Below are 24,901 nucleotides of genomic sequence, written 5' to 3'. Positions count from 1 at the left end.
GAAATTAACAAAATTTCCAGAAATTTCTAGAAAAATCGTGAATTTCAAAGAAATTTTCGGTGGCGGAATTTTGGCTTTCTTTTAAGACGGTATGACCGGAAATTGGAGAAATACTCGGCATGACGGAAATGAGAACCTCTTCAAACCCCCCTATAAAAAGTCTTTCCTGCTAGTTTTTACAGATTTTTAGTGAAAATCGTATCTCGCTGTACACCCAAAACGGCGAAATTTAGTTCCGCAAAAATTCGTTTACCGTTTATACTTTTTTCACCACTCCTTCAATATTTCGAATTTTTTTCTTGCTTACTCTCGGGTACCTAATAGCCGGGGGTTTGGAATAAGCATGGGGGGTTGGAAAAAATCTTAAAATGTAATAAGCGGGGGGGGGGGGTTGGAATAAAAATGTCCTGGGTGGAAAATGTTCGAAAAGGAGGCTGATACAGTAGAATTAGTAGGGCAAACGAGGTAACTTTCAAAAAAAATGTTCCCAAAAATCAATAAGCGGGGGTGGGGGGTTGGAAATAAGGATGTCCTGGCTGGAAAATTTTCGAAAAATTAATTAGCGGGCCCCCCCGGCTATTAGGTTCCCGAGAGTAGACCCTTAAAATTGAATTAGAGAGCGTCAACTGTACTCAATCTCTCCAAGCAAGCTCGATAAAAATTATTGCCCTAAAACACCTCAATTTTCTAACGTCAGAAAAAAAGCATGTGAAAGTCCATTAAAATAGGAATTTCCATCAAAATTGTTCGTGTTGTAAAAAATGTAGAAATAAAGAATGAAAATGTATTGCGAGAGAAAAAAATTACTAGATGATGAAGATCTCTTTTCTTATCCATATAGAGGTATCTCTAGGAAAATATAAAACAAAATAACTTTAAACAAATAAATCAAATTTCAACAAATGTAAGAATACTTTCATAAAAAAACCTAAAAATAAATAGGAACCAAAAACTATCCGAGCTGGCACATAATGTTGTTTCAACGTTAATCTAACGTTATATGGGCGTTGTGAACGTTAGATAAACGTTGAAACTTATATAGACGTTGTGAACGTTAGATAAACGTTGAAACAGGACTGGGGCGGATAAAATGCAAGAAATAAGTTTTGTGAAAATTGGCTAGTTGAAAACTACATTCTGGAATACTCGTACATGACACCTCGTTTTTAAGGTCCCGAATATTAGGGGTTCCCAATAGTAGGGGGTTTGAATAAAAGGGAGTTCGAGTTTTTTTGAAAATTTGATAAATGAGGGGAGTCCAAAGGGTTAATCGCTGAAATAATTTTTTTAAATTTAATAAACGAGGGACTGTAATAAGAAGTTTTTTTCTTTCTAAAATTGATAAGTGGGGCAGGACGTTTATTCCCGAATAAATCAGGATACATGAAGAGTAACAGAACTTCCTAAATATGGAAAAAACGACGAACATATTAAATACGAGAAGGTAAAGTTCAGAAAAGCTGGGATTAAAGAAACAGATTGCTTAACAAGTAATAGCCAGGGGATTGTAATAAAAGTAAGATCCTCGTAAAAAATTACTGAAAAGAAGGCTTACGAATAACAAATGAAAATCAAGGGAAGAAAAGAAACTTAGATTTATAGATTTTTTCCCCAAAATAGTAACAATCAAGGTGGAGTGAGCATATTATTAGTGAGAGTTATTTGCGAGGAAATTGACAATTAAACAAAGCAATACAAAAATAATACCTTAGAATAAAGACAAAATTTAGTCAAAAATTTACCAAAAAAATGGATAGATTTCATACATCTTCAGTTTCATCATCTGTTTCATCAAATACCAGAGGCGGATGCGATGGGTGCATGGGACAAGATTTATTTTTCTTATTATGACCCTGCTGATTACAAGCAGAGCAAGTTATTGGTTTGCTTTTTGATGGCATTATTGAATGCGTAAATTCAAATTGTTTAGTGCGAAAGATGTGCATGATTGTAAAAAATCGTTTTTCGTCCATATTGGTATGAGACAATTCAGTTTGTTTAATTCTTTTGTTCAAATGTTCGCCAGCATTAGTTGAAAAGTAACCATATCCCCAGTTAAAGAGCCTCATATAGAGTTTCATTAAATCACCAACGTGGTTTCTAAGATAATGCAGATATGGCATTTTCTCATACATGATGTTTGGGGAGTGCTTCAAGAAAATCTGTACAAATGATTCTACTCTTTCTTGAAAGGTTGAAATGCGTTCTTTATCTGCATGAATGGCTCTCAAATCCCTGAAAAAATAACAATTAAAGAGTTGAACCTTTGAGCAAAATACACTATTTTGTCTCTTTTCCTAGGGCAATTTAACTTGTTTCAGCCTTCAGCCTCTCCACGTTGACTGTCGTCTCGCCGGGCCTGTATCAAGTAAAAAAATTTGGAGCTTTACCTAAAAAAATATGAAAGGGATATAATCAATTCATCCCTGTACAAAAAAAGTTTCCAACTTCTATGTCTCACTAATCACTCACGTGTACAGACTGATAAAAAATTCTCCTTCACAAAAATTAAGACTTTTCGTACCTAGCGATGTCAGTAAATAACTGGTAAAGCTTCAAGACATGTCTCAGCGAGCTCGCCTTCTGTGATTGCCAGGATTGTTCACGGTCTTGTACAAAGACATCGAGAAAAGAATCGATATTCTGTTCCATCAGCTTACAGTCGTTACCGATCATTTTCAATGTATCAGATCCATCGTAGCTCTTTTTCTTGCTGAATAAAAAAAATATATTTTTATTCCAAATTGCTCAGGAAAACTTCTTAAACCCAGGAGATTCCTCATTTTTAGGCAAAAAAAAAACCAGAGCAGCAAAAATGGTCGCTGTTGTCATATTTTCCCACTATCTTTCCTGTTTTGTAATAAATATTCAGTGATCAGATGATAAAATTTAAAATCCACCAATATAATATATTCACACAGTGACCGAATTAAAAGAACAATATTTGATTTGGTCAGGGGGTCAGTGTACAAGCCAGTGACATGTATTAGTACTATTGCATCAATTTTCCATTTTTGATAAAAAAAATCAAAAGAAATACACCCATATACTGCCTCAAAAATGAAAATAACTACCCCAAAAACATCAAAAGATTTGCAAATATTCTCATCGTTCTAACCTGTTTGTTCTAACAGGAAAAAAAAATTGATTTTAATTTTTTTACAAAATTTGCCTAAGAGTTTCTTTCTAAAATAAAAAAGGTTCCCTGATTTAATAAAGTTATATACCTCTTTTGATAAGATTCGATTTGAAATGCGAGATATGTACATCCTATCTTTCGTAAAGCAACTGGGAGCAGATGTTGTTGTGTTCGTCTTGTAATTGTTTCGTGTAAAAATTTCCATAAATATCTGTGGTGCGCCAGTATCATATGGAGACCACACGGTGGAGTGAATTCAATGATGGTTCCTTCAAAGAGGACAGGTGCCTGAAAATGCAAACTAAAATTCAGTTTAAAGTCTCCAAGAATTAATTTACCTTATTACACTTATATAACTACTCATGTTATTAACACGAATTGCTTATCCCGTGTAAATTACAAGCTTTTAAACAAAATTTGAGCCGTGGCAATTTTCGAAAACCCTGCCTTTCGCGTTAATAAATTCTCGCACTCATTTTTACAGGATTAAATACTTGATTAGTTATATAAGTGTAATAAGGTAGTTAGCAAAGACAACATGATGTAAATAAATGATGACTCCATTTCCCTGTTCCTTGAATATTCAAAAAAGAAGAGATGGCAAACTTCAAAATAATTCCAATCAAACTTTCTAAATGTAAAATCGTTATAAAATCGATTTTTAAAAATTTTGTTGTTTTTTATCAACGAAATCATACATACCCATTGAGCAAAATGTGTAGCAGTAAATTTCTTGTAGGGTGCACTATTTTTGTCTGGATTACTACCTAAATCTTTGAAAGCTTTTTTCCCACGTGTAATCATTTTTCTGTAGCTCTGGGGTGTTCCTTTTGTTGGTTTCAAAGAGCACCATTGCTTGTTATCTAGCTCACAGTGGAGACAGCCAAACGTATGGGTACATTGACATTTTCCAAGAACTTCTTTGGTAAAGCTCAAGTCTGCGACACTAATTACAATAATATTGAAATGTTCCTCGGCATTGTCAATTTTCAGTTTCACTCCATTTTTCACCAAGTGAGTAAGCTCTTCGTAAATTTTGCTAACATGCAGCTGCAGAGTTTCCCGCGACTCCTTACCACGCCATAGCGTTGATATAAACTGGCCGTAAGGGCACGTGACAAGCTCTTCAATGTTTAAGATTGAAAATGACGTTTGTTCAGTGGGGTACTTTGATGATGCTCTGAAGTTATCTCCAGTGTCTCTTATGATGATAGTTCTTCTAGTGCTATCAAAATTTTTATATAATTCAGCATCTTTTGAAATTATGAATTCTTTTATCGCGTTGCATTGCTCAATTGAAAAAAAAATCATTTTTGAATAAAGACTAGGGCATGATAGGATCATTTGTAATGTCTCTTTTACAGTGCAAAAATATCCCATGCAATTGCATGTACTTTCATTTTCGTGGTGTATCGGGACAATTTTTCCAACATTTAATTTATTGACATATTGCTTGACATTAGTGTATGATGGAATTTTCACAGATTTGGCGGCGAGAATGTTCCTAATGTTTCCATATCCACGTTGTGAGATATCGGCTTTGCCTATTAGCATTTCGGCTGTGTCTTTCTCATCCAATGTTTTGGGAAGAGTATGTAAATTCAATTTTGATACTATACGACACAAGGCCTTCTCATGAAATTCCAAATCCAATGCTGAGTCAATTATGTCCGGACAGTTGACAATGAGATGTTGGACGAAAGCTGGAAATAAAAAGCATATACAATTTCAGAAAGAATTTCACATTACTTTTTTATGTATCAAGTATTGTTTCGCAATAATTTTAGTGAATAGAGCAAATTAAGTGAAATGAGTTCTTGTCCAAATTATAGATATTGTTGCTTTGTCATTTAAGTTCTAGAGCCTATTTACCCTGCTACTGGCCAAATTAGCTCATGTCAAATTTAGAAAATTGCGTTCTCATAGAATCTAATTTATATTTAAACAGAATATATCCCAAAAAATCCCTTGTAATCACAATTAAACATTTAAGCAAAAAAGAAAAAAAAATCAAGGAGTAACACAAAACTATTTCACTGCTGCGGGTACAACTTTTCAAAATAAAACTTTAAAAAATAGTTACTAACATTTTACGTCTCCAAATGAAGTGTATCTGACAAGATTGTGGATGATTTCATTACGAGCCTTGATGGCTTTTGGGCATAAGGAACTAGTCGGTCCAGCATTGCGTTTCCTAATATTTAGAACATTTAGAAGTAGAGGTGCTTCATTAATTTGATCATTAGTATCCTTTTCATTGTCATCATCATCATCATCATCACTTATTTCACCTGGCTGCAAATCTTGAAGAAGCTTGTCACATTCTGCTGTCAGTTTTTGTTGCACTTCAGATTTTTGGAGTCCAAAATATTCAATTGCAGACCAGTTCTTTTTCGACTTGATAGCTTTAACACCATCCAACGCTTGTGAAACACATTCTTTTGGAATATGGGATTCAAAACTCATCACTGGGTCTTCCTCTGTGAATGCACAATACTTAGGCTGATTATCCACGTTGATAATTTTCAGATGTAAATTAATAAATTTGCCATTGGTAGTCTTAACTGAACGTAGTGCATGATAACCCGGTTGAAGGTAAAGATTTTTAGTTCCCACTTTCTTAATGAAAGCATCTTCATTAATTCTTACCCCAAAGTCTAACACACCTATCCAGTTCGAAATTCTAGATCGACATGAAGATGTTGCACAACTTTGAAAGGGAGCAGTGCTAGCATCACTACTATTTTCCTTGTTTGTGTCATTTGCATCATTACAATAATTTGGAGCATTTTGATATGTCTGTGTGTCATTATCATTGGCTTGTTTATGAAATTCATCCTTGTAAAATCCATAGAAGGCATTGCCAACAAGTGTGCCTTTGATTTCCACATTTAGATAGTTTAATAATTTTTTGTAGGCCGCCGTTGGATTAAAACAGCTGATAGTTTTTTCAAGCAACATTTCAATTTCATCATTAACATATGTCCTATTGTATATCTTAATCACAAACAATGGCTTTTTCAAATTAGATTCATTTATTTCTGCAAATATTTCATAGTAAGACTGGTCTTTGGAAAATGTTCTTTTACAAGTATAACCTCTCCGATATCTGAGCGTGCCTTTTTTTGATTTCCAATGTAGTTGCTTGTTTACTGATTCTCCGATATTGATTATCCCATGCCATTTAAAAACAGTTTCCATTTTATAAGTTTTACTCTAAATAAAAATTTAAATTCAGAAATGTACTGTTTTATTATTATTATAACTTAAATTTGTATTTTACCAGTGTTCCATAAATTTCATTTTTTAAATAGCTAAATTTGATATATATGCTTACCTTAAGGTCGAACTTATTCAAACTCATTAAAGATAAAAAATTCCTGGTATAACTTGCCAAAATAAGTTTCTGCCAAAATAAGTTTTTTGGTACAGTATTTTGCCTCAATATACCCTAAAATTTATCAAAAATTACTCAAGAAAGACAAAAAAATAACAGATGTATCATTCTCCAATTTAATACGAAAGTACATTTTCATTGCAAATGAATCATAGTGGGAGTGGAAATCAAATACTGTAGATATTTTTTCAAAGAGACCGCCCTGTAGAATAATTATGTACCTTTGTAGTCCAGCAGAAAAACAATGATAAAACCATGCATAATTGTTAAAATATGCATGATACAGTAATGATGCATGGCTGTATCATTGTTTTTATGGTTGGACTACATAATTATTCAATAGGGTGGCCTCTTTGAAAAAATATCTATTTTGACCGGCTTTTCTTGCCAAAATTGAAAAAATTGTTGATTTGCCAATATAAGTCCGCAGCAAAATTTAAAAAGTCGTTGATTCTTACAAAATTAATTCTCACCATTAGATTATAAAAAAAATTGGAATTCACCGTTCGTCAAAATTACCAGACAAACTCAATCGAACGGAATCGATGATTGAACCAGTCGAACCAAATTGAACGCAATCGACCGATTGAAATTCGATTGTTGAACGCAATCGAATGTCAATCTAACGTCAAAATTCTGGGTAATATTCAATTGCAATTGGATTGCGTTCGACGATCGAATCACAATTATTTGGTTGTGTTCGATTGCGTTCAATTGATTCGGGGTTTGATTTGTTCGATTGACACCGTCTGGACAAGTTCAAAACAAAATGTCCGCACCTTCATCAAAGGTCTATTTAAACTAACACTAACAATTCCTGAAATTGAGCATGGATGTAAAATATAGTTTGGGCCAATAATTTGAAAGTTACAAAGTGTTTCCACTGTCCGGCAGACTGTTAAAACTTTCTTCAAATTGAGACTAGTGAATACAGTACAGGTAATTTTGACTCCAAAGTTAAGTCAAGGTGGTCCCAGCACGTGTATAATATATAAAATGCAAATTTTATCAAAGTTAAAATATAATCACATCTGATTGAAAGAAAAAAGATACTAATAAGATAAAGAGCAACCCTGCCATGCAAGAAGGAGGATGCAATATGGAGGGGAGAGGGGAGCAGAAATAGTTTGGCCTTCTGTCAGCTAGCTTCTGCCTGCCTTTTGAGGAACTTCAAAGCAAAGTCGCCATTTTGAATTTCTCAGGGACATCTCAAATTAGCAAATTACAGAATAAAATGTAGAAAATACAGTCCCTTAAAAAAAATTAAAATTTTAGCATATTTTCTTTGCATAACATTAAATCTTTTAATGGCAGTTGAATCTATAATAGTTGAAGGCTTCTTCAATCAAAAAAGTAAAAGTTAAAGTCAATTATACAGCTTAAATGAGGTACTTGTAATAAAATCCCCCGAAAGTATAGAATACTCCCCCGAAAGTATAGAATATAAAGAAAGAAGCCAAAGACAGCCAATTTCTCAGCAATACCCAATGTTTTTGTTCCATTCCACAGCTATATCTACCATTTTGAAATTAGAGTTCAAATTAAAGAATGCTTGCTATGGTAACAGCAGAAAGAAAAGAAACATAACAAGCCACACAAGAGCAATTGGGAAGAAGCCGCGTTCAAACTTCCGCGCGCCTAAGCAAGCGCGGGCGGAAAAAGATCGCCGTGTTGTCTAAAAAACTTTGTTTTTCCACTTTACACTGCACTGTCTATACAGTAAGTACGTTAACAGTGATTAATGCACGGAAAACTTTCTGCTTGGAAGATATAAACGAGACACTTACCGAACGATATCATCGTCCAACTCAGCATAGCACAAACAAATTACTATGCTAAATGCTAAAAACCCGCACAGATAGTAAACAAGGTTGATGTTAAAAGAATGAATTTTTTGTTTTAATTTTGTCCATTTGGTGAGCAGGCCACCTAGAAAGCCTAAAATGGCTGCGTAGATGGTTGTGGCAAGGGCAAAGATATTGTCTTTTAAGTTGGTTTGTTTTTGGCCACCTAGAAAGCCTAAAATGGCTGCGTAGATGGTTGTGGTAAGGATCAAGATATTGTCCTTGAAGGTGGATGGTTTTTGAGGCGGTGTGGGCGTTGTGTTTGGAGTTGATGGCCTGGATGATATAGAAATAAAGATAGGAGTTTAAGCATTAATGTTTGAATTAGTACCTCAAAGAGTTCACTAGGTTAAACTATTTTGCTTTAGATTTTTGAATGATTGACTGCGTAAGATATTATATATTCTTTTACACAAAGAACGGGGAGATAAAGAGAAACTTTTGATCGTTGCTGCTCAGTAGAGTGGACTTATTTTCTAGACAATGTTATTTATTTAGCACGCAAATTCTTAACCAATTTCCCACAACAGAGCCCTTGCATAGGAATTTTGTACAGAATTAGAAAAGTCAAATCAATAAAATAGAATGCAATACTAAACAATGCTAAATTTTTGAATACTCTAGCAGGGCTCACGAAAAACCGGCATAATCAAGAATTGGCTTAGAGGAAATATGAAATACACTTCTTACTCGTTATTGTTGATGTCAACGACGTCGGTATTATTCACCGGTGTCGGTGATGTCGGTAATAGTGTCGGAGCGGGATCATCGAGTAATCTCTCACTCCCCCCTTGTTGGGGGTCGGTTGTGTTTTGTTGTTTTATGTGGAGAATCTATGGGTGGAAAGAATGATAACATAAGACCTTGGCTAAAGTCTACATTTTGCTGTGCTTTGCTTTTTGATAAGTCTTGATGACACTAAGTTCATTAAAGTTCGCTTAATCGCGCTATCCAGTCTATCAAAACATTATATTTGTAGTTGTCATTGATATGATTGATATTCTGATATAAGGTGGTTCAAACTTCATGACAGAGAGAGAGTTCGTTAACAATATTTTTTTAGAAATCTAATCAAAGAAGGGTGAAAAGAAGGGCTACTTTCGAAATGTTTTCCAAAGACTTTTACCTCCTTAAGGGAACTAATTTCCGCAAAATACAATTATTACCTAAAAATCCTCATAAACTCCTAGGAATATGTAAGAATTTCGGCAGAAAGTGGGTCTCAACCGCGAAAATTCCCCCCGAGAATTAGTTCCATTAAGGTGCCAGATGAAGACATCTTATTGTTTCACTGAGGGTATTCTTTATGTTTGAATTACTTACAGAGTCCATTTTGTTGAAGGTGTTGTATGACCTGTTAAATATTGATGAGTGATTGTTGGAATCTTTTTTAAAGTGATGCGGAGATGAAGTAGCCAAGGTGGAGTGTGGCGCGCCAGATCTTGGTAATGTAAAAACGGAATGTAGTGTTTTAACTTATTCTACTCTCCTTTTATAGCCGTCCATTAGAATTTTTGACGTCAAATATCCTTTTTTCGTAAGTTGACGTCACTTATTTAGAAGTATTTGATGTCATTGTCCTGGATTTTTAAATAAATATCCATTGATAATATCCATAGCAATCGCCATGGGAGCTTATGAAACTAGTCCATTTTTGCAAAATGGTAGCGAGAGCTATGGATCACTTAACCGTCAATAGAATATTTAATTTCATTTCTTTACTTTTTTTAACGTTCTATTTCCATCCTTCCAAAGCCTCTCATATGGGGAGTTCTTTTTGATTTTTTATAGCATGCCCTGGTGGTAAAGACCCTACCTATAACGAGGATAATACTATTGGGGGAAGGGGCATACGTAGTCTCTACACAGACCCGATATCTACGGCTAATTTCAAAAGTCAACGCCGTTAGGGTTTGTTGTCATTGTGTTTTTTTTATTTGAGATTTTTCAAACCGACCGCTGCAGTGGATTGTGAGTGAGAGAGGGTAGACGACGAGAAAAGTGCTGCTATTTATAAACCATACTTCGTTGCAGAGGTTTCCGTACGGGAATTTTTTTTATCAAACAGGCAATGTGCCCAGAACAAAAACAAAACGATAAACGTAAGATACAGTGTCGGGCGTGCGAGATTAAAAAACTTCATCAGCAACCATTTCTTGTGACGATATCCAGAACGATCAATAAAAACCAAGGAAATTAAATTAGCAAAATACCACAGTAATTCGATTCATGACTTTTGGTTAGCAAAAGTGATATTTTCACTTGTAACCTTGCACATTTTTCGATCGGATCAAGTATATATGAGGCTCCCGCCCCCCCCCGAAATTCACGCTTTCACGCAATAACCCGATTTTTCAGAAATCGGAAATCGGAAAAACTGCACATAATCGGTGGTAATTCACGCATTCACGCAATCAAAAAGTGGATTTTCATGTTCACGCAAGTTTTTTCAATTCACGCATTCACGTATTTTATTTTCAATTTTCACGCATTCACGCAACCGAAAATGGCCATTCATTCACGCAAACCGCTGGCGGGGCCCCATACACAACAAAATTTTTCGCGGATCTAGGCAAAGGATGCTCCACTCACTATTCGCGCGAGTATCGCACCCAAACACTTGTTCCGCAAAAATAAAACAACAAAAACCTATTACAGGCATCGAATAAGAATCAAAATGAGCATCGAGCTTGCTTGACTAAATGTATCTATCCAAGGTTAAGCAAGGTTAACAATTTTTATGTACTTGATTTCGTCGTTTTTCGAACCTAGTCGCTCGGGCGGGGTCCACTTTAAGGCTTTTTGATGGACTGAATGGCGCGTAAAACAGTCTATCACATTCTAGTAGTTTTTTGAAGGTAAAAATAGGATGCAGCAAGGTTTTTATTTGAAAAAAAGGGATTGCAAATCTGTAACTTGGTGTTGGTTTCCATATTCTTAAAAATATATTTCTCAACTGCAAGCTCCGTTTTGTTATTTGGAATTTTATGGTACTTTTTTTCAAACGGGGAGGGGGCGTACGGAGTTTGCAATTTCTGAAATACCGAATAGTTTTGCTAAAATATCCGAGATTCTGTGTAAAAAAATACTTGCAATTCCGATACCGAATTTTTTGAGTATTTTTCCTCGTTTTGACTAATTTTTAATGAAATCTGATTTTTTCATGTATTAATTCCGAAAAAGGGGGATAAATACTTTTTAATAGCGAAATTCCGAACCAAAATATCATGGATTTCCGCCGAAACAATTTTAGCATTCCGAAATATCGAAGAAATTTTGCCCGATTTCCGAAATTCCGAAGAAAAAAAGGTCAATTTCCGCAATTTAAAATACCGTACGCCCCCACTTCAAACGGCAACTTCAGAACTTTGTCAAAAAAATTGTTTCAAAACAAGGCAAGGCAGGAGAGATTATAACGGAAAATATCTTTTTTTTGGGGGGGGTTGGGGTTTGCTTCAAGGGGTTTTCGATTCCACAATGACGCCAATTTTCTCCAATATCCGTGAAACCGTCCTAAAAAGGACCAAAATTCCGCCAGCGAAAATTCCTTTTGAAATTCATATGATTTTTGTCAACTCAATCAAATCAAATCAAAAATTCTGCGAAGGCGCGCGGCGAATTTCCGCAAATCTTTTTTGTTTTGTTTATCTGAATTTTGCAACAAATCTGAGATTGTTCCTTCAAAACGTTGTTCAATTGTCAACATTCAGATTTTATTTTCAAAATCAAAGTTCAATCAGATTAGCCTAGAAATCTAAGCTAGTTTGATTCAGTCAAAAGTATAAATCTGATGGTAAGTTGTGACTGAATAACTAACAGTATTCCAAGGCAAACTTAAAATCCGTAAATATAAAAAATTTTTAAAGCGCCGAAAAACGCTATATTGCCATAAGCCGTGTGTCCTAGCCTTGTGAATACGGGCTTAGTTAACTAGGCTACAATCAGATGAACAGATAATGGAACGCTGATCAGAGGGCGGGCAACGCCCGTTAATGGAGGGCGTACAGTTTCGTGCATTTTTTAACACGGCACCAAAACAACATTTTTTCAAGATGGCGGACAACACGAGCTCGAAAATTTTGAACTCTGCATCTTCAGAATCTACAAGCAAAGAAAAGGAAACTGCTGCTTGTGATACAAATGTCAACGCCACAAAGCTTACTTTAAGAGCTGTGAAGTCTGGTGATACATCTGCGTGGACACCGATTGCTGTCAGTGAAGAAATCTCCCCAGAGGAACAGTCGGTAAAAATTTATTGTTTATGTTTTGAGTTTTTCACAGAATTCTTTTGTCATACTTTATAATTCTCAAACTACCACATTATAGTTACCGTCAACTGCTCTAACTTGGGACTATCTGACAAAACATGGGATGGCAATTCGGCCACCATTTCATCGAACCTCCAAAGTCATTTGATTTGAATTGGTGAAGGCTTCTTCGTGCTTCTTCATAATAAAGACGAAAGACATGTATCTATTTTTCGGATCTGGTATGAGGGAATAGTGTCAGGACCTGCAGGCGACCTAGTAGGGTTGGGTATGGGTGTGGTTTAGGTGTGGTTACGTATCAGATTGGCTAGGAATTGGCAGTGCAGCTGGAACCTCGATATTCATTCCAGGATTAGAAAAAGCTATACAGGACCCTGCCGACGCACCGGACTTAAACGAACACCGGACACGTGAAAGTCCGGTGTAAAATGAGAATTTTTTTTACCACCGGACAATTTCAACACCGGACTTAAGGAAGTCGGATGTCCGGTGTCAGAGAAGGATATTTTTTCCCACCGGACAACCAAAACACCGGACATGACCAGTCCGGTGCGTCCGGTGTTTCTTAATTTTTTGTTTCATAAATATCCGGCGTCCAAAATTCCCTGTATGCAACACCGGACTGACACCGGACTTATTGCGTCCGGTGTAGCGAAAGGATACTTTTTGCCACCGGACAAATACACCGGACAGTCCGGTGCGTCGGCAGCGTCGGCACTTTTTAGAGCTTTAGGTCTACACTGCCTAAAGCTCTAAACCAGCATCTAATAACATGAAAACCAGAATATGATTCTTCAATGGGAATCAAAACTATAAAGTGCACTTACAAACATCAATTTGTCAGATCTAACAAAATTAATAACCACACTGTCATCATTGACAATAAAACAAACGATTTTCTGTCAAGAGCCTTGTAAACATTCCAACAACTTCCATCGAAATGATCTATCACAGCTCAGTCTACCATTTTTAGCGCGGTCCGAGGATTGAGCCGAGAACGCTCCGCAAACTCCTGCGCGGGTGAAAAACTTCAATCTGTCAATCATTTTCTCAAGCGAAGAGTACGCGAAGCGATTCTAGCTTTACGCCAGTGCCGCGGGTCATCAATGGATAGTATTCAATTACCATTATCACTTTATTTTCATTCCTAGAACTTTTGCAAAAAAAAGGAAAAATAGAAAAGTTGTATTTTTTACTGCTCTATTCACATACTGAATTTGAAAGATCTTCTATGTGGCGTTTTTTTACAAACTTCAAAAAACTGATTTTTGTCCCGCATTTGCGGGACTTTGGCTTAAGTGCAGCATAGGGTACAAAGTCCAAACATGCGTTTCCCGTAATTTTTGTGTGACGAGTTAGGTCTACACTGCCTGTATACCTGTTATCTTTTTTCTTTAAAGAATCAACAAGCCCTGACAAGCCATCAACATCGATAAATTACACACATTTCCTCAGAAACTTTCAAAATTATCTGCCATTATGACTTTCTTAAAGCCGTTCCGAGATTAACCAATCGGGTCGTGTATCGGAATTCCTATGGGAGTTCTTTTTTTCCGAGATTTGTAAAATAGCTAAGTCGGCAAAAAACTTTTTCCGGGGGGTTTGAGGAAAAAACAGAACTGCTATCATTTGCTTTTATTTAACCGTGTATTTAAATTTGCGCTCAAAAATACTTAAATAAATAAGTTAATAATATTCAATATATATACTATTTGTATATCACTCAGAAAAATAAATACTTACAGAACGACATTGTTTATCATTTGGAATCCCCATTTATTTGGACCATTCTATCATGGGCGCAAAATAGGGCGGAAACTAAGTAGCACCCTCAATGCAAGATTGCCACCTCATCATTATTCGCCCGCGCGAGAACGCGAGCTAAAATAATTTTTTTCTCACACGCTCAAGGGGAAAAAGAAAGTGGTCGATATTCTTTGAAGGAAAAATGTCAGAAACAAACCCAAAGACCAAAAGATGTATTTTGTTGTTGAGAATCGATCCTGTGAAAATGAAAAAATTTCTGCTATGGGTTTTTTCCGAACGCTAAAAAACTCTAATTTCGATCTTCCGTAGGTAAAGAGGTTGCGAGATTTGGGTTAGCAAGGCAAAAATTGCTAAAAAGCTGGTAAAATCGTAATCCTCAAAAATCGAAGTTCCAGCTTCACTGATTGGGTTATTATCAGTTAGGGTTAGGGTTGGACCTCGAAACAAGCACTATTTTATGATTTTCTCTTAATACAGTCTGGTCTGCAGTTTGTACAATATAAATAGCCGTCAGAAGCGCTATCCTGGCATGAATCTTTGGCGTAGTGGATAAGGCAATGGGTTTCAAAACATCGGAACTTTGCATTTAGTGGGTTCGAATCCCACCGGTGGCGATCTGTCGGTAAGTCAATCAGTAAGTTAGAAAACATAGAAAATAACTAACAAAGAACCAGAAAGTCAGAAAAACTACGAACAAGAGACTGGAAAGTACAAAATAAGTCCAGATCTGTCTTTCGTTTTTGTGAAGAAGCCACAAACATTTGATTTCAGGAACGGTGTAGTAGGCAACAATCTAAAATATGTTCTGTTCGCGTCATAAAACATCTGCAAATCCAGTCGGTTGGTCGGTCGGTAGTAAATGTTGTCAGGTTTTTTAAATCTAGTAAATCACGAAGAATCAACTCGGCAATTAACAAAATCTATTGCCACCATCTTTGATTTGCCAAATTAAATGTGTGCGCGCATGTGTGAACCTTAAAAGCGGACCTTATTTTCGGCTCTCGGGGTATTGGCCCTACCGCGTCGCTGAATTTCGACTTGAAAATTTCAATAAGGGTACATGAAAAAACTCAAACAGGACTCAATGTGGGTTAAGTAAACAAAAACTCGTAGCGAATGATGATTCAAAGAAGTGCTTAGCTATCAAAAACTTTTTCCGACATTTTTCCGGCTTGTCCGACTCAGGATTAATGTTTTGAAGGTGAGTCGGTCGGACGACGCGAACGGAACATATTTTAGCTTGCAGCCTATTAAAAAATACATGATTTCTCTTTCAATTTTACAGTAAGTGCAGGTAAGTGAAAATACAGACCAGATATGCAACAGTCCCATTTTTCGACCAATTGTCCCAATTTAGAGCAGTTGATGGTAGGAGACTTATTTCATAATCTTAGCATATTTTAAGACACAATAGACTTTTTCACATTTCATTTTCATCACATGACCCTTGACGGGCGGGTGTTTAACGAGAATGGAAATGCAGTCCAGCCAGCTTTCTGTGTGATTTTGAGCTGGATATTTTGTGCCGTATGGAACAAGAAAAAATTAAGTTAAAGCTCTAATAAGTTTACTGTTTACTGTTTTCCGGAGAGCAGCTAAAAAAAAAAGAACTATTTTTCTCTCTGGAAAGTTTTGGAACTCTTCCGGTGCTTTCAGAGCAAGTGATTTTTAGCACGTTCTAAAAACCGTTTAAACATGGTTACATACACAAAAATATAAATTGTCCCCAGGTAATGGACTTTGGTCAAATAAAATTCTTACAGTCTTTGAGGATTGATGTTTTTGGCTCATTTGTGTTGTTAAATGGTGAGTTTATGAACACAAAAATACAAGTGTGTGCCCAGCTGCAATGTGAATTGAATGTGAATTCTATGATTATGAACAATACATTAGAAAAACTTTTGGATATTTGAGTTCCCCAAACATTGTAGAATACATACCGTGAGTGGTCCTAAATCCGACAGCCCTGCTTAAATCCGACCCCCCAAATAACTGCTATGAAAAAAATTTTTATGTTTACAAACATTCCCTCTCCAAGTTGAACAATAAACTATTGCAAGAACTCTCGAAACAAAACATCTAACAAGATGACTAAAATGTCAAGATGTCAATTAATGTGATCAAAAACGTGTGAATTGTAAAAAAAAATTACCTATATTATTGATTATTCTGAATCCGTTGCTTGTGTTTAAAATGTTAATAATTTTGTAATAAAAAATTATATTTTGTATATAAGAAGCAATTATTGTTATTTGGTCCAATTGGTTCAGTGTATCAAATCTCTCAGTTTAGTTGAATCTGTGGTATCTTCATTGCGTCACAGAAAAAGAGTGAATTAAAACCTTTAAATCAACCAAATTCTTTCCACCATTATCCATATAGTCATTTGGGAGAAAGCGGCAGTCTTTTGAATTAATAATACCCCATATTTCCCCTACTATCTATCTATCTATATATTTAAGTAGTAACAAAACATACATGTTCGTTCTCCCTATATATAAAAACATTTAACAAAAAAATATAAATGAAAATGAGTTAAAATAAAATGTTCTTTATTCAAAAATAATTTATAATATAAAATTCCTAAAGAAAAAGCTCATATCAAACCGAGGATAAGTAGTAAAGTTGAGAATTAAAGGCTGAGAATATTGACACAAAGCTTAACATAATGGCTTGGTGCTGAGAATACCAAAATGCCGCCCGGTATTGAAAACTAGGAGTTGAAATTAAGTTGAATCCTCAAGCTAAAAATGTAAATTGGCGGTGATGAGAAGTTCAAGTCAAAAAAATAAATACTAAATGAGTTAAATAAATTAGATAAATAGCTATAAACATTTAAAATATTTTTATGGTTTCAGAGAGAAAGGCTTCAAAATGAGTGATGTAAGAAAGAGTAAGGTGAACAAAGGCAAAGAATTTAAAATTAGTGAGAATAAAAACATGGGTGAAGGCTAGCCTAAACTTGCAACAAAATAGGAAGTTTCATTAGCTTCATGCAAAATAAAAAGGTAAGATAAATTAAATAAATAAAAATATATATGTAAATAAATCACTAAAAGTTAGAAATGCTAGAAATTATACTAGAAATTACTCCTTGTGTTAAGTAAGAGTTTTAATTAGAAAAGGCTTCAAGAACGTAAATTGATGCTGACCTGGGAACTAGTGTTAAACGAGCTTGAACTAGGGCCAAGGCAACCTGGTGTTAGTGATTAAGAAAACACAAGAGGCTGATACACAAGGAAAAAAAAATAATACCATATGATCTAGTTTCTGTCAAAATAAGACGAAATTTCGATTTTAAATTAATTTCTATTTTCAATATTCAATACTTCTTTTGGCAACTCATTCCACCATTTAACAGTTATACTACTGAACCAAATTTAAAATAACAAATCAAAATTTAAGTACCTTCCTCTTTCTTATTGTATTAAAATTCAAGTTCATATCTTGATCCTGATGGTATTGTGTTTTTTGGACCACCAGGTATAAAGAAATCTTGAAAGGTCATTTTGTCATTTTTTTGTCATTCTGGTCAGCTGAATAATTGACACATTTTTGCCTATTTGACCGGGTGTTTTTGTAAGATAAGATGCTGAAGTTTTATTAAATAAATTATGCCAAACACAACTGTCCTAAGTTTTCCCAGATTTACATATTGCAGAAATTGTTGACACCAGACAAGTGTGATTTTTAAATAATTCAGGTTCAATGTTTGGATTGTCTGGTTGTAAAATGCAGTTGGGCACATTCTTACGATTGAATGTGGTGTGTACCGTGAGATCGGATAACTTGCATCAGTGGAGGCTAATATGCATAGCCCTCAAATGAATGACCTGGCTGGTCATTAAAATACAAAATTAAATCAAACAAAAATGGTAGAGTAGAGCTGTGAGTGGAGCTGCAAAGTTCATTTGTTTTGAAATTTTGCTGCTTAGATGGGTCAGTCGTTTGAGGGCTATGCGTGTTTGCCTCCACTGATGCAAGTTACCCGATCTCACGGTACATACCACAATGTGAACAAAAAAATTGATGTATCATACCATCGTATTTATATTTATATTGATAGGTCGATTTTTGACGTTTTTGACGTTTTTGACCACTTTCTGAAAGTAAATATTTCATTCTTTTGATCATCACTTTAAAGATCCAGTGGTCAAAATAAGGTTTTTATCCTGTTCGGTTATTTTAGTGATTCAGTCATGTTTAGTGTCACCCGAAGCCCGACCATGGTATGGCCTGAGGGGCAGAACATTTGTCCCTTCTAGATGCATGGCTTTAAAACCCTTTTTTTTCACGTCCATTAGTTTTTCTAAATGGACTTGGAACAAAGAATGGCATCGAGTGCTTTTCAAAGCTTTTTGAATTATCAAAACAAATATATACAAATCTCTCGACTTGAAAAAGAAAACATAAAACAAACTGTCATTATCAAGGAAAGGTTAAGTTAAGTTAGGATGAGAAATAAAAGAATAAAACTTTATAAAAAACTCCCCTTCGAAAATTACCCTTCTATAACCCAGCTGGCACACGGCGTTGTTTCAACGTTCATCTAACGTTATGTGAACGTTATGAACGTTAGATAAACGTTGAAACAATGTCGTGTGCCAGCTGGGAACGTACCAATAGTTATTAGAAGAAATAACGTCAACTTCAAATACACCATGTATGCTACTTTTTTGAACTGGAAACATGAACTTCTAACGACTGGACGGAGAGCTCCTCATATATGCGCGTAGTTTTCATTGTTTCAAATAAATAGGATGATGACGTTCTGTTCACGTGATATTGCATCAGAAAAAGTCGAGGTCTCGATAACCCAGTTGTTGTGATTTGTATGAATGTCGGGCAAAAAAACATATCAGTGTGAAGTGGAAATTTTTGACTTTTACAAGCTTTTTCATCAAAATATCGACAATATCTATTGGCAATCTTTTAAATACAGATTCACATCCAAATATAAAGGTAGAAGTTGAATATTTATTTCTTTTTTCTATGAAAAGAGAGGGAAAAGTATGTTGTTGGAATGAGAATGCTGACAGGCTGATGAGGTTTCTTCGACTCTCTAACTAAAATCATTAAATTTTTTTTGATTTTCACAAATCTTCCCTCTTATTACATTACTGATAGTACAGGAAAACAATTTAGCAAATGTGCTTTCGAAGAACTACTACCCTACTTACCTTCACTGTCCTTCACTCAAATGTATAGAAAATTAAATAATATATACCTTGTCAAAATTGCTTTTTTTAAAGAGTACATTTCTTTACATTTTTAGGATTCTCATTCTGTGGTGTCAACAACAGAAAATGGTTATATCCACGACTAACATTTATTCATTGAACGGGATTTGTACGAGGAGCAGATGAGAGATGCTGATGTCAAGAAAGATGAATTACATGTATTTACGATAAATCATACGTTATGATGTTTGACGTTACTCCCCAGCTGGCTTGATCTAATCAATGTCGTTAATCAATGATTTTTGGACCTACCGGGAGGTCCTTTAATTTGACCGTTGTCCGTTCGTCTGTTACAAGCTTTTCTCGGGATTAGCTCATTAGTTTTTTTTTATTTTTTAGTGCAAGGTACCCTAAAAAGTGGCTGAAGTAATTTTTCTCGGAAAATTTTTTTTCGTCGTAAAATACGGATTTTCGTTTTTTGGGGAAATTCCCTTTTACCATTTTCCTGTTAGCAGCTTTTCTCGGGATTGGCTCATTAGTTTTTTTTAATTTTTTGCACAATGATACAAAATAGCAATGCCTAAAAAGTGACGGAGCCCGATTTTTGAAAAAAAAATTTCGGGGGCAAATTTGGGTCAAAAACTACCTAAAAATAAGGTTTTTTGGACTTTGTGCAAAAATGCTTCATTAGTTTTTCTTGATTTTTGGCAGAAAGATAGAGTGCAAGGCACCCTAAAATGTGGCTGAAGTAATTTTTCTCGGAAAATTTTTTTTCGTCGTAAAATACGGATTTTCGCAAGTTTGGGCCAAAAACTACCTAAAAATAAGGTTTTTTGGACTTGGTGCAAAATTGCTTCATTAGTTTTTCCTGATTTTATGTATAAAGATGGAGGGCAAGGTTCTCTAAAAAGTGGCTGAAGCAGTTTTTTTCGGAAATTTTTTTTGGCCGTAAAAATCGGATTTTCTTATTCGGGGAAATTCCCTTATATCATTTTTAGGGAAAAAGAGCATTTCTTGCGATTGGATTGATATTTTTTTCTGAATTTTTGCACTTTGATGTAAAATGGTAATATTTAAACTCTGATGAAGCCTGATTTTCAAAAAATAATTTATTTGGGCAAATTTGGGCCAAAAAGTGCCTAAAAATGGGATTTTTGGACTTTCTGTGAAATTGCTTCATTAGTTTTTTCTGATTTTTGGAGAAAGATGAAGGGCAAGGTTCTCTAAAACGTGACTGAAGTAGTTTTTTTTCGGAAAATTTATTTTGGCCGTAAAAATCGGATTTTCTTATTTGGGGAAATTCCCTTTTGTCATATTTAGGGAAAATGAGCATTTCTCGAGATTGGCTTGGTATTTTTTTCTTATTTTTTGTATAGTGGTAATTTGGGTAGAAAAGTGCCTAATGTTTGTTTTTTTTTTAGACTTTTTTGACTAATTTGAGTTCTGAAACTCACGGTAATCTATTCAAGCTGCTCACTACACTTTCTTATTCCCTTGCTATTTGTCCTATTTTTTTCTGATTTTGATCGACAGGTAGGTCCATTCAGCATGTTGCTTGTTTATTTTGACATGTGACATTTGTTTTGATTTTGTATCCGCTGCATACAGTTTGTTTACAAATTTCGCAAGTACTGTTATGTCCCTTTAAATTCTTTGCAATATTCACTTTTTATTGCTTGGAAAAACCTCCAAACACGCCATTTAGCCCTTCGGGCTTTGCAGAAATCTTCTAATTTACCCATGCGATGTCACACAGCTGGCACACGAAGTAACTTTAACTTTCGTATGCTTTATTCTCTTAAATATAGTTGACGCTCTCTAATTCGACGTTCTACTATTCGATACGCTCCATTGTTCGATAATATTGAAAGTCACCGTCAACAAGAAACCCTCATAAACGACGCTCTACTATTTGATACACTCCCTTATTCGATGAAAACCCTTTTCCCCTTGAAAATCGAATTAGAGAGCATCAACTCAAAGGGCAGTTGTTTCGATGTTTTTGTCTGCCATGTGTTTGCTGTGATATACAAGGGAATTCGTACAACCTATGTTTTCGTGAATTGGAATTGTATTTTTTTTCAGGCTTGGCATAGTTACAACGGATACTGGTGAACGAAAAGTCGTTTATTTTAAAGGTATGATAAGTACACTTTTCCCGTAATTCAAAACTGGAGCCGCACTCCATCACTTTGTTGGGGGGGGGGGCAGACAAACGTTTTACATGTGAGGGGTTAAGGAAAGTGGGTTTTCAGCATCAAACTTTGGACATTGATCTTTGTTCATTTTGGGGAAAAAATTTTAGGTTCATGCATATCATAAACACTTGAAAATTTGAGAGGGTTTTGTTTGACCGAACTTACGAAAAGCTCATAAAAGATGAACTTTTCCTGAGGAAACACAGTCAAAAACGTACTTGTTCACTTCCACAGATCAAACAGTGGAAAGCAATAAAATATATGCGCAACTGTTTTGCGGATTGTTGGAATGGTGTATTTGTATTTGAATATTTCTGATAGGGTTTATTTTATGTTTTATTGTATGGGACAAAGTTAATGTTTTGCTAAATTCGACCAAATCGTACTGTGAAGCGTCAAGTTTTTTAGATACTGTCGTTTTTATTTGTACTTTTCAACGCTACTGGGTGCTGGCCCCTTCTTTTTTGTGCCTAATAAACAGGGTGGTAGGAAATCAAAGGGGGTACTGGAAAAATCTTTAAATCTTAATAAACGGGGGACCTAAATAAACGGGGGGAGTTGGACATTGTACCTCTAGATACCTCCAAAATAAAGTACTGGCTATTTAGAGCAAAATAAGGGACCCATCCTTTTACAGCTGAAAGTATTTTCAAAAATTAATAAATGGGGGTCTAAATAAGGTCCGAGGAGGTTGGAAAAAAATTAAACTTACCAAGCGGGGGGCAGGCGTCTATGAAAGTAGCTTTAATGAGTGTAATTACCTTTTTATTACCATTAGATTTAGTCACACTTATCCAACAAGATGACCTCGAAACTTTCGTCCAATACACAGCAACGGCAGAAAACCTTTTCAAATTAGTTGATGGTAGTGGTGACACCCTCTTACACCATGCAGCCCAAAAGAAACGCCCTGAAATTGCTTTCTGGTTAATTCAAAATGGTTTAGAACCAAGCACCAAAGATCACAATGGATTCAATATCGCTCAAATAGCTGTTAGCATTGATACGTTACCCATATTGAAGGTAGCTTTAGATACAGACTCTTCTTTGACCAATATCCAGGACGGAAATGGCGCCACCTTATTGCACTGGGCCCTAGAGTTAGACCACGTGGAAATAGCTAAGTACTTATTATCAAGAGTAGACCTTGACGTGGATTTGAAAAATAATTCGGATAAAAAACCAGATGAGATTGATGGTTTGAATAAAGAAATGAAGAAATTGATCAAAAATCATCGATAAATAAAATGGTTTATCTGTCAAACGTCAATAAGTAGCCGACAATCTCTGGTAGAAAAAACCTCCAAACATTGTGCTTTTCCTGAAGACTTACGGATTCGCTAACTATGAAATATCAGACCTTACAGATTCGCTAAGTGTAAAATGTTATACTTTACGGATTCGCTAAGCGTATTTCATGTTTGAAATTTGTTAAGTACAAATCTGAAGTTTTTAAAAAATTTGAAAAGTCTCCAAAAATCTTAATATTATAGACCTTATCAGAGTTTTTGATTTTTCTAAAAAAGCGATGCATTGTGGGATTGTTTCGAGCGAATCACAATAGAATTCCCTCGAGGAATTCCTAAGAGATTTCTATTGTAATACACTCGAAACAATGCATCGCTTTTTTAGAAAAATCAAATTTCATATATTTTACAAGAATTTGAGAATTATGAAAATATTTTCTAACATTTTATAATCTATCATTTCACAGCATAAACACTTGTATTTATAGTAAAATATACTAATTTTATAGGCCCTTATCGTTCATTTTTTTTGTAACTTCGCCTCAAATTTTGACTTAGACTGTGCTATAGTTTAAGACAAATCACTATCTAAGAAATAAGCCCAAAGCCGAAGAAAATTTGCAAGCGATAGAGTTTGCCAGTCTTCTTCTTGGAAACTCTCCCTCCCGCCGATTTTTTTTCCGTATACCGCCATAACGCCATATCACCATATTTTCCCGCCTTTACTATCGCTGTAATGGACGATAACATCGTCTATCTTTTTCCTTTTTAAAAGCAGAGCTTGATTTTCGTCTAATTTTCATCGTTGCTTTATTTTGTTCTTTCAGTGAAAAATAAAAAATAATAAAAATAAAGATCAAAATATTACCTTTACGAGAAGTAATCAAACTACCATGCACACACACACATGTTTTGTCAAGTTTGTCTGTGAGGGGCTGTGAGGTCATGGATCCAGAAGGTATTTCTTTGCAGCGGAGACGGTTAGTTTTTTCTTTTGACCAGATCATGGCTGACTAAAATTACCTTTTTAAGCCTCGATGGAAAAATGAGTGAGCCCGGTCAAAATTTATTGAATTTTCCAATCCCCGACAGAATTTTTCGTCCGCATATTCTCAACTATTAGAAAGATATAAACTTTTTTTTTTCAATTATAAAATCGAGAGATCCTTGCGCTGATGAAAATCGAGGTTAACCCAGGAGACCTAAAAACCAGGCCTGATGAAATTTTTACTATTTTCACTATTGTCACCCCTTTGGGTTTCAAAACGCACTGAGCTATTAACTACCTTAGGGGAAGAAAATTTGGTGGATTTTGCGGATCCGCCAAATTAAGTTCCCGACAAATTTATATCTGTATTCATTCCCCGAATATGTGCAGTTTTAGGCCTTAAAACAGTTTTTTAATTATTTGATATCCTTCATCCGCCATATTAAATTTCTCCTGAAAAAACTTTTCGACCAAAATTCCTTCCCTTAAGGTATCCCCGATCTCGCTTCGGTTATTCCGATAAATTGTTTCCAGTCACTATTTCTTTCTCTAAAAGGGTAGATACAAAAATTCTACAGCTGTAACCGACGAAACGGTGCAAGTCTCTTTGGAACAGACTATAATATAGTTCTGTTCATTTCTTCATACTGGCCCCTTAACAAATTACGTAGATATAGCATAGAGCCATCTAGTCTGATTCGCTTCCTATAAGAAACTTTTTTCGCTAGAGGATGAGCAGAAGCCTAAGAGCCATCAGTTTGTCTTGTTGCTTGAATGCACGAATGGGATATTTATATTTCCGTGTCAATACGTGAATTTTCTTTATTTCCACCGATTTTGTGCAAATTCTCCAATTTCTCGTAATTTTGGAAA

The 24,901-nt window shown here is 35.3% G+C and overlaps 3 protein-coding genes across 3 annotated transcripts in view; 1 reads left to right on the top strand and 2 right to left on the bottom strand.

Annotated features, from left to right (window-relative positions):
- LOC136802156 (acyl-CoA-binding domain-containing protein 6 homolog) overlaps nucleotides 1-23,273 on the top strand; it is an 87,342-nt gene extending 64,069 nt beyond the window's left edge. Inside the window, exons 3-4 of the mRNA XM_067058878.1 lie at nucleotides 21,681-21,733; nucleotides 22,572-23,273. Coding sequence (XP_066914979.1) covers nucleotides 21,681-21,733; nucleotides 22,572-23,035 — 517 coding nt within the window. The 3' untranslated portion in view covers nucleotides 23,036-23,273. The remainder of the gene's footprint in view (nucleotides 1-21,680; nucleotides 21,734-22,571) is intronic.
- LOC136802150 (uncharacterized) lies at nucleotides 828-6,351 on the bottom strand. The gene is made up of 5 exons (XM_067058870.1): nucleotides 5,227-6,351; nucleotides 3,842-4,842; nucleotides 3,228-3,427; nucleotides 2,525-2,713; nucleotides 828-2,235 (listed from the first exon to the last, which is right to left on the bottom strand). The coding sequence occupies exons 1-5, from the start codon at nucleotides 6,338-6,340 to the stop codon at nucleotides 1,761-1,763; spliced, it is 2,979 nt and encodes a 992-aa protein (XP_066914971.1). The 5' UTR covers nucleotides 6,341-6,351; the 3' UTR covers nucleotides 828-1,760.
- Nucleotides 8,320-9,819, bottom strand: LOC136802160 (uncharacterized). Its single transcript, XM_067058882.1, has 3 exons — nucleotides 9,704-9,819; nucleotides 9,071-9,213; nucleotides 8,320-8,656 (listed from the first exon to the last, which is right to left on the bottom strand). Exons 1-3 carry the CDS (start codon nucleotides 9,710-9,712, stop codon nucleotides 8,320-8,322), a joined length of 489 nt encoding a protein of 162 aa, XP_066914983.1. The 5' UTR covers nucleotides 9,713-9,819.
- Nucleotides 23,274-24,901: the final 1,628 nt, after the last annotated feature.

This window comes from Clytia hemisphaerica, unplaced genomic scaffold, assembly GCF_902728285.1.
Source record: "Clytia hemisphaerica strain Z4C2 unplaced genomic scaffold, Clytia hemisphaerica genome assembly, whole genome shotgun sequence".
Lineage (NCBI taxonomy): Eukaryota > Metazoa > Cnidaria > Hydrozoa > Leptothecata > Clytiidae > Clytia > Clytia hemisphaerica.
This window is presented reverse-complemented; position numbering and strand designations above follow the sequence as displayed.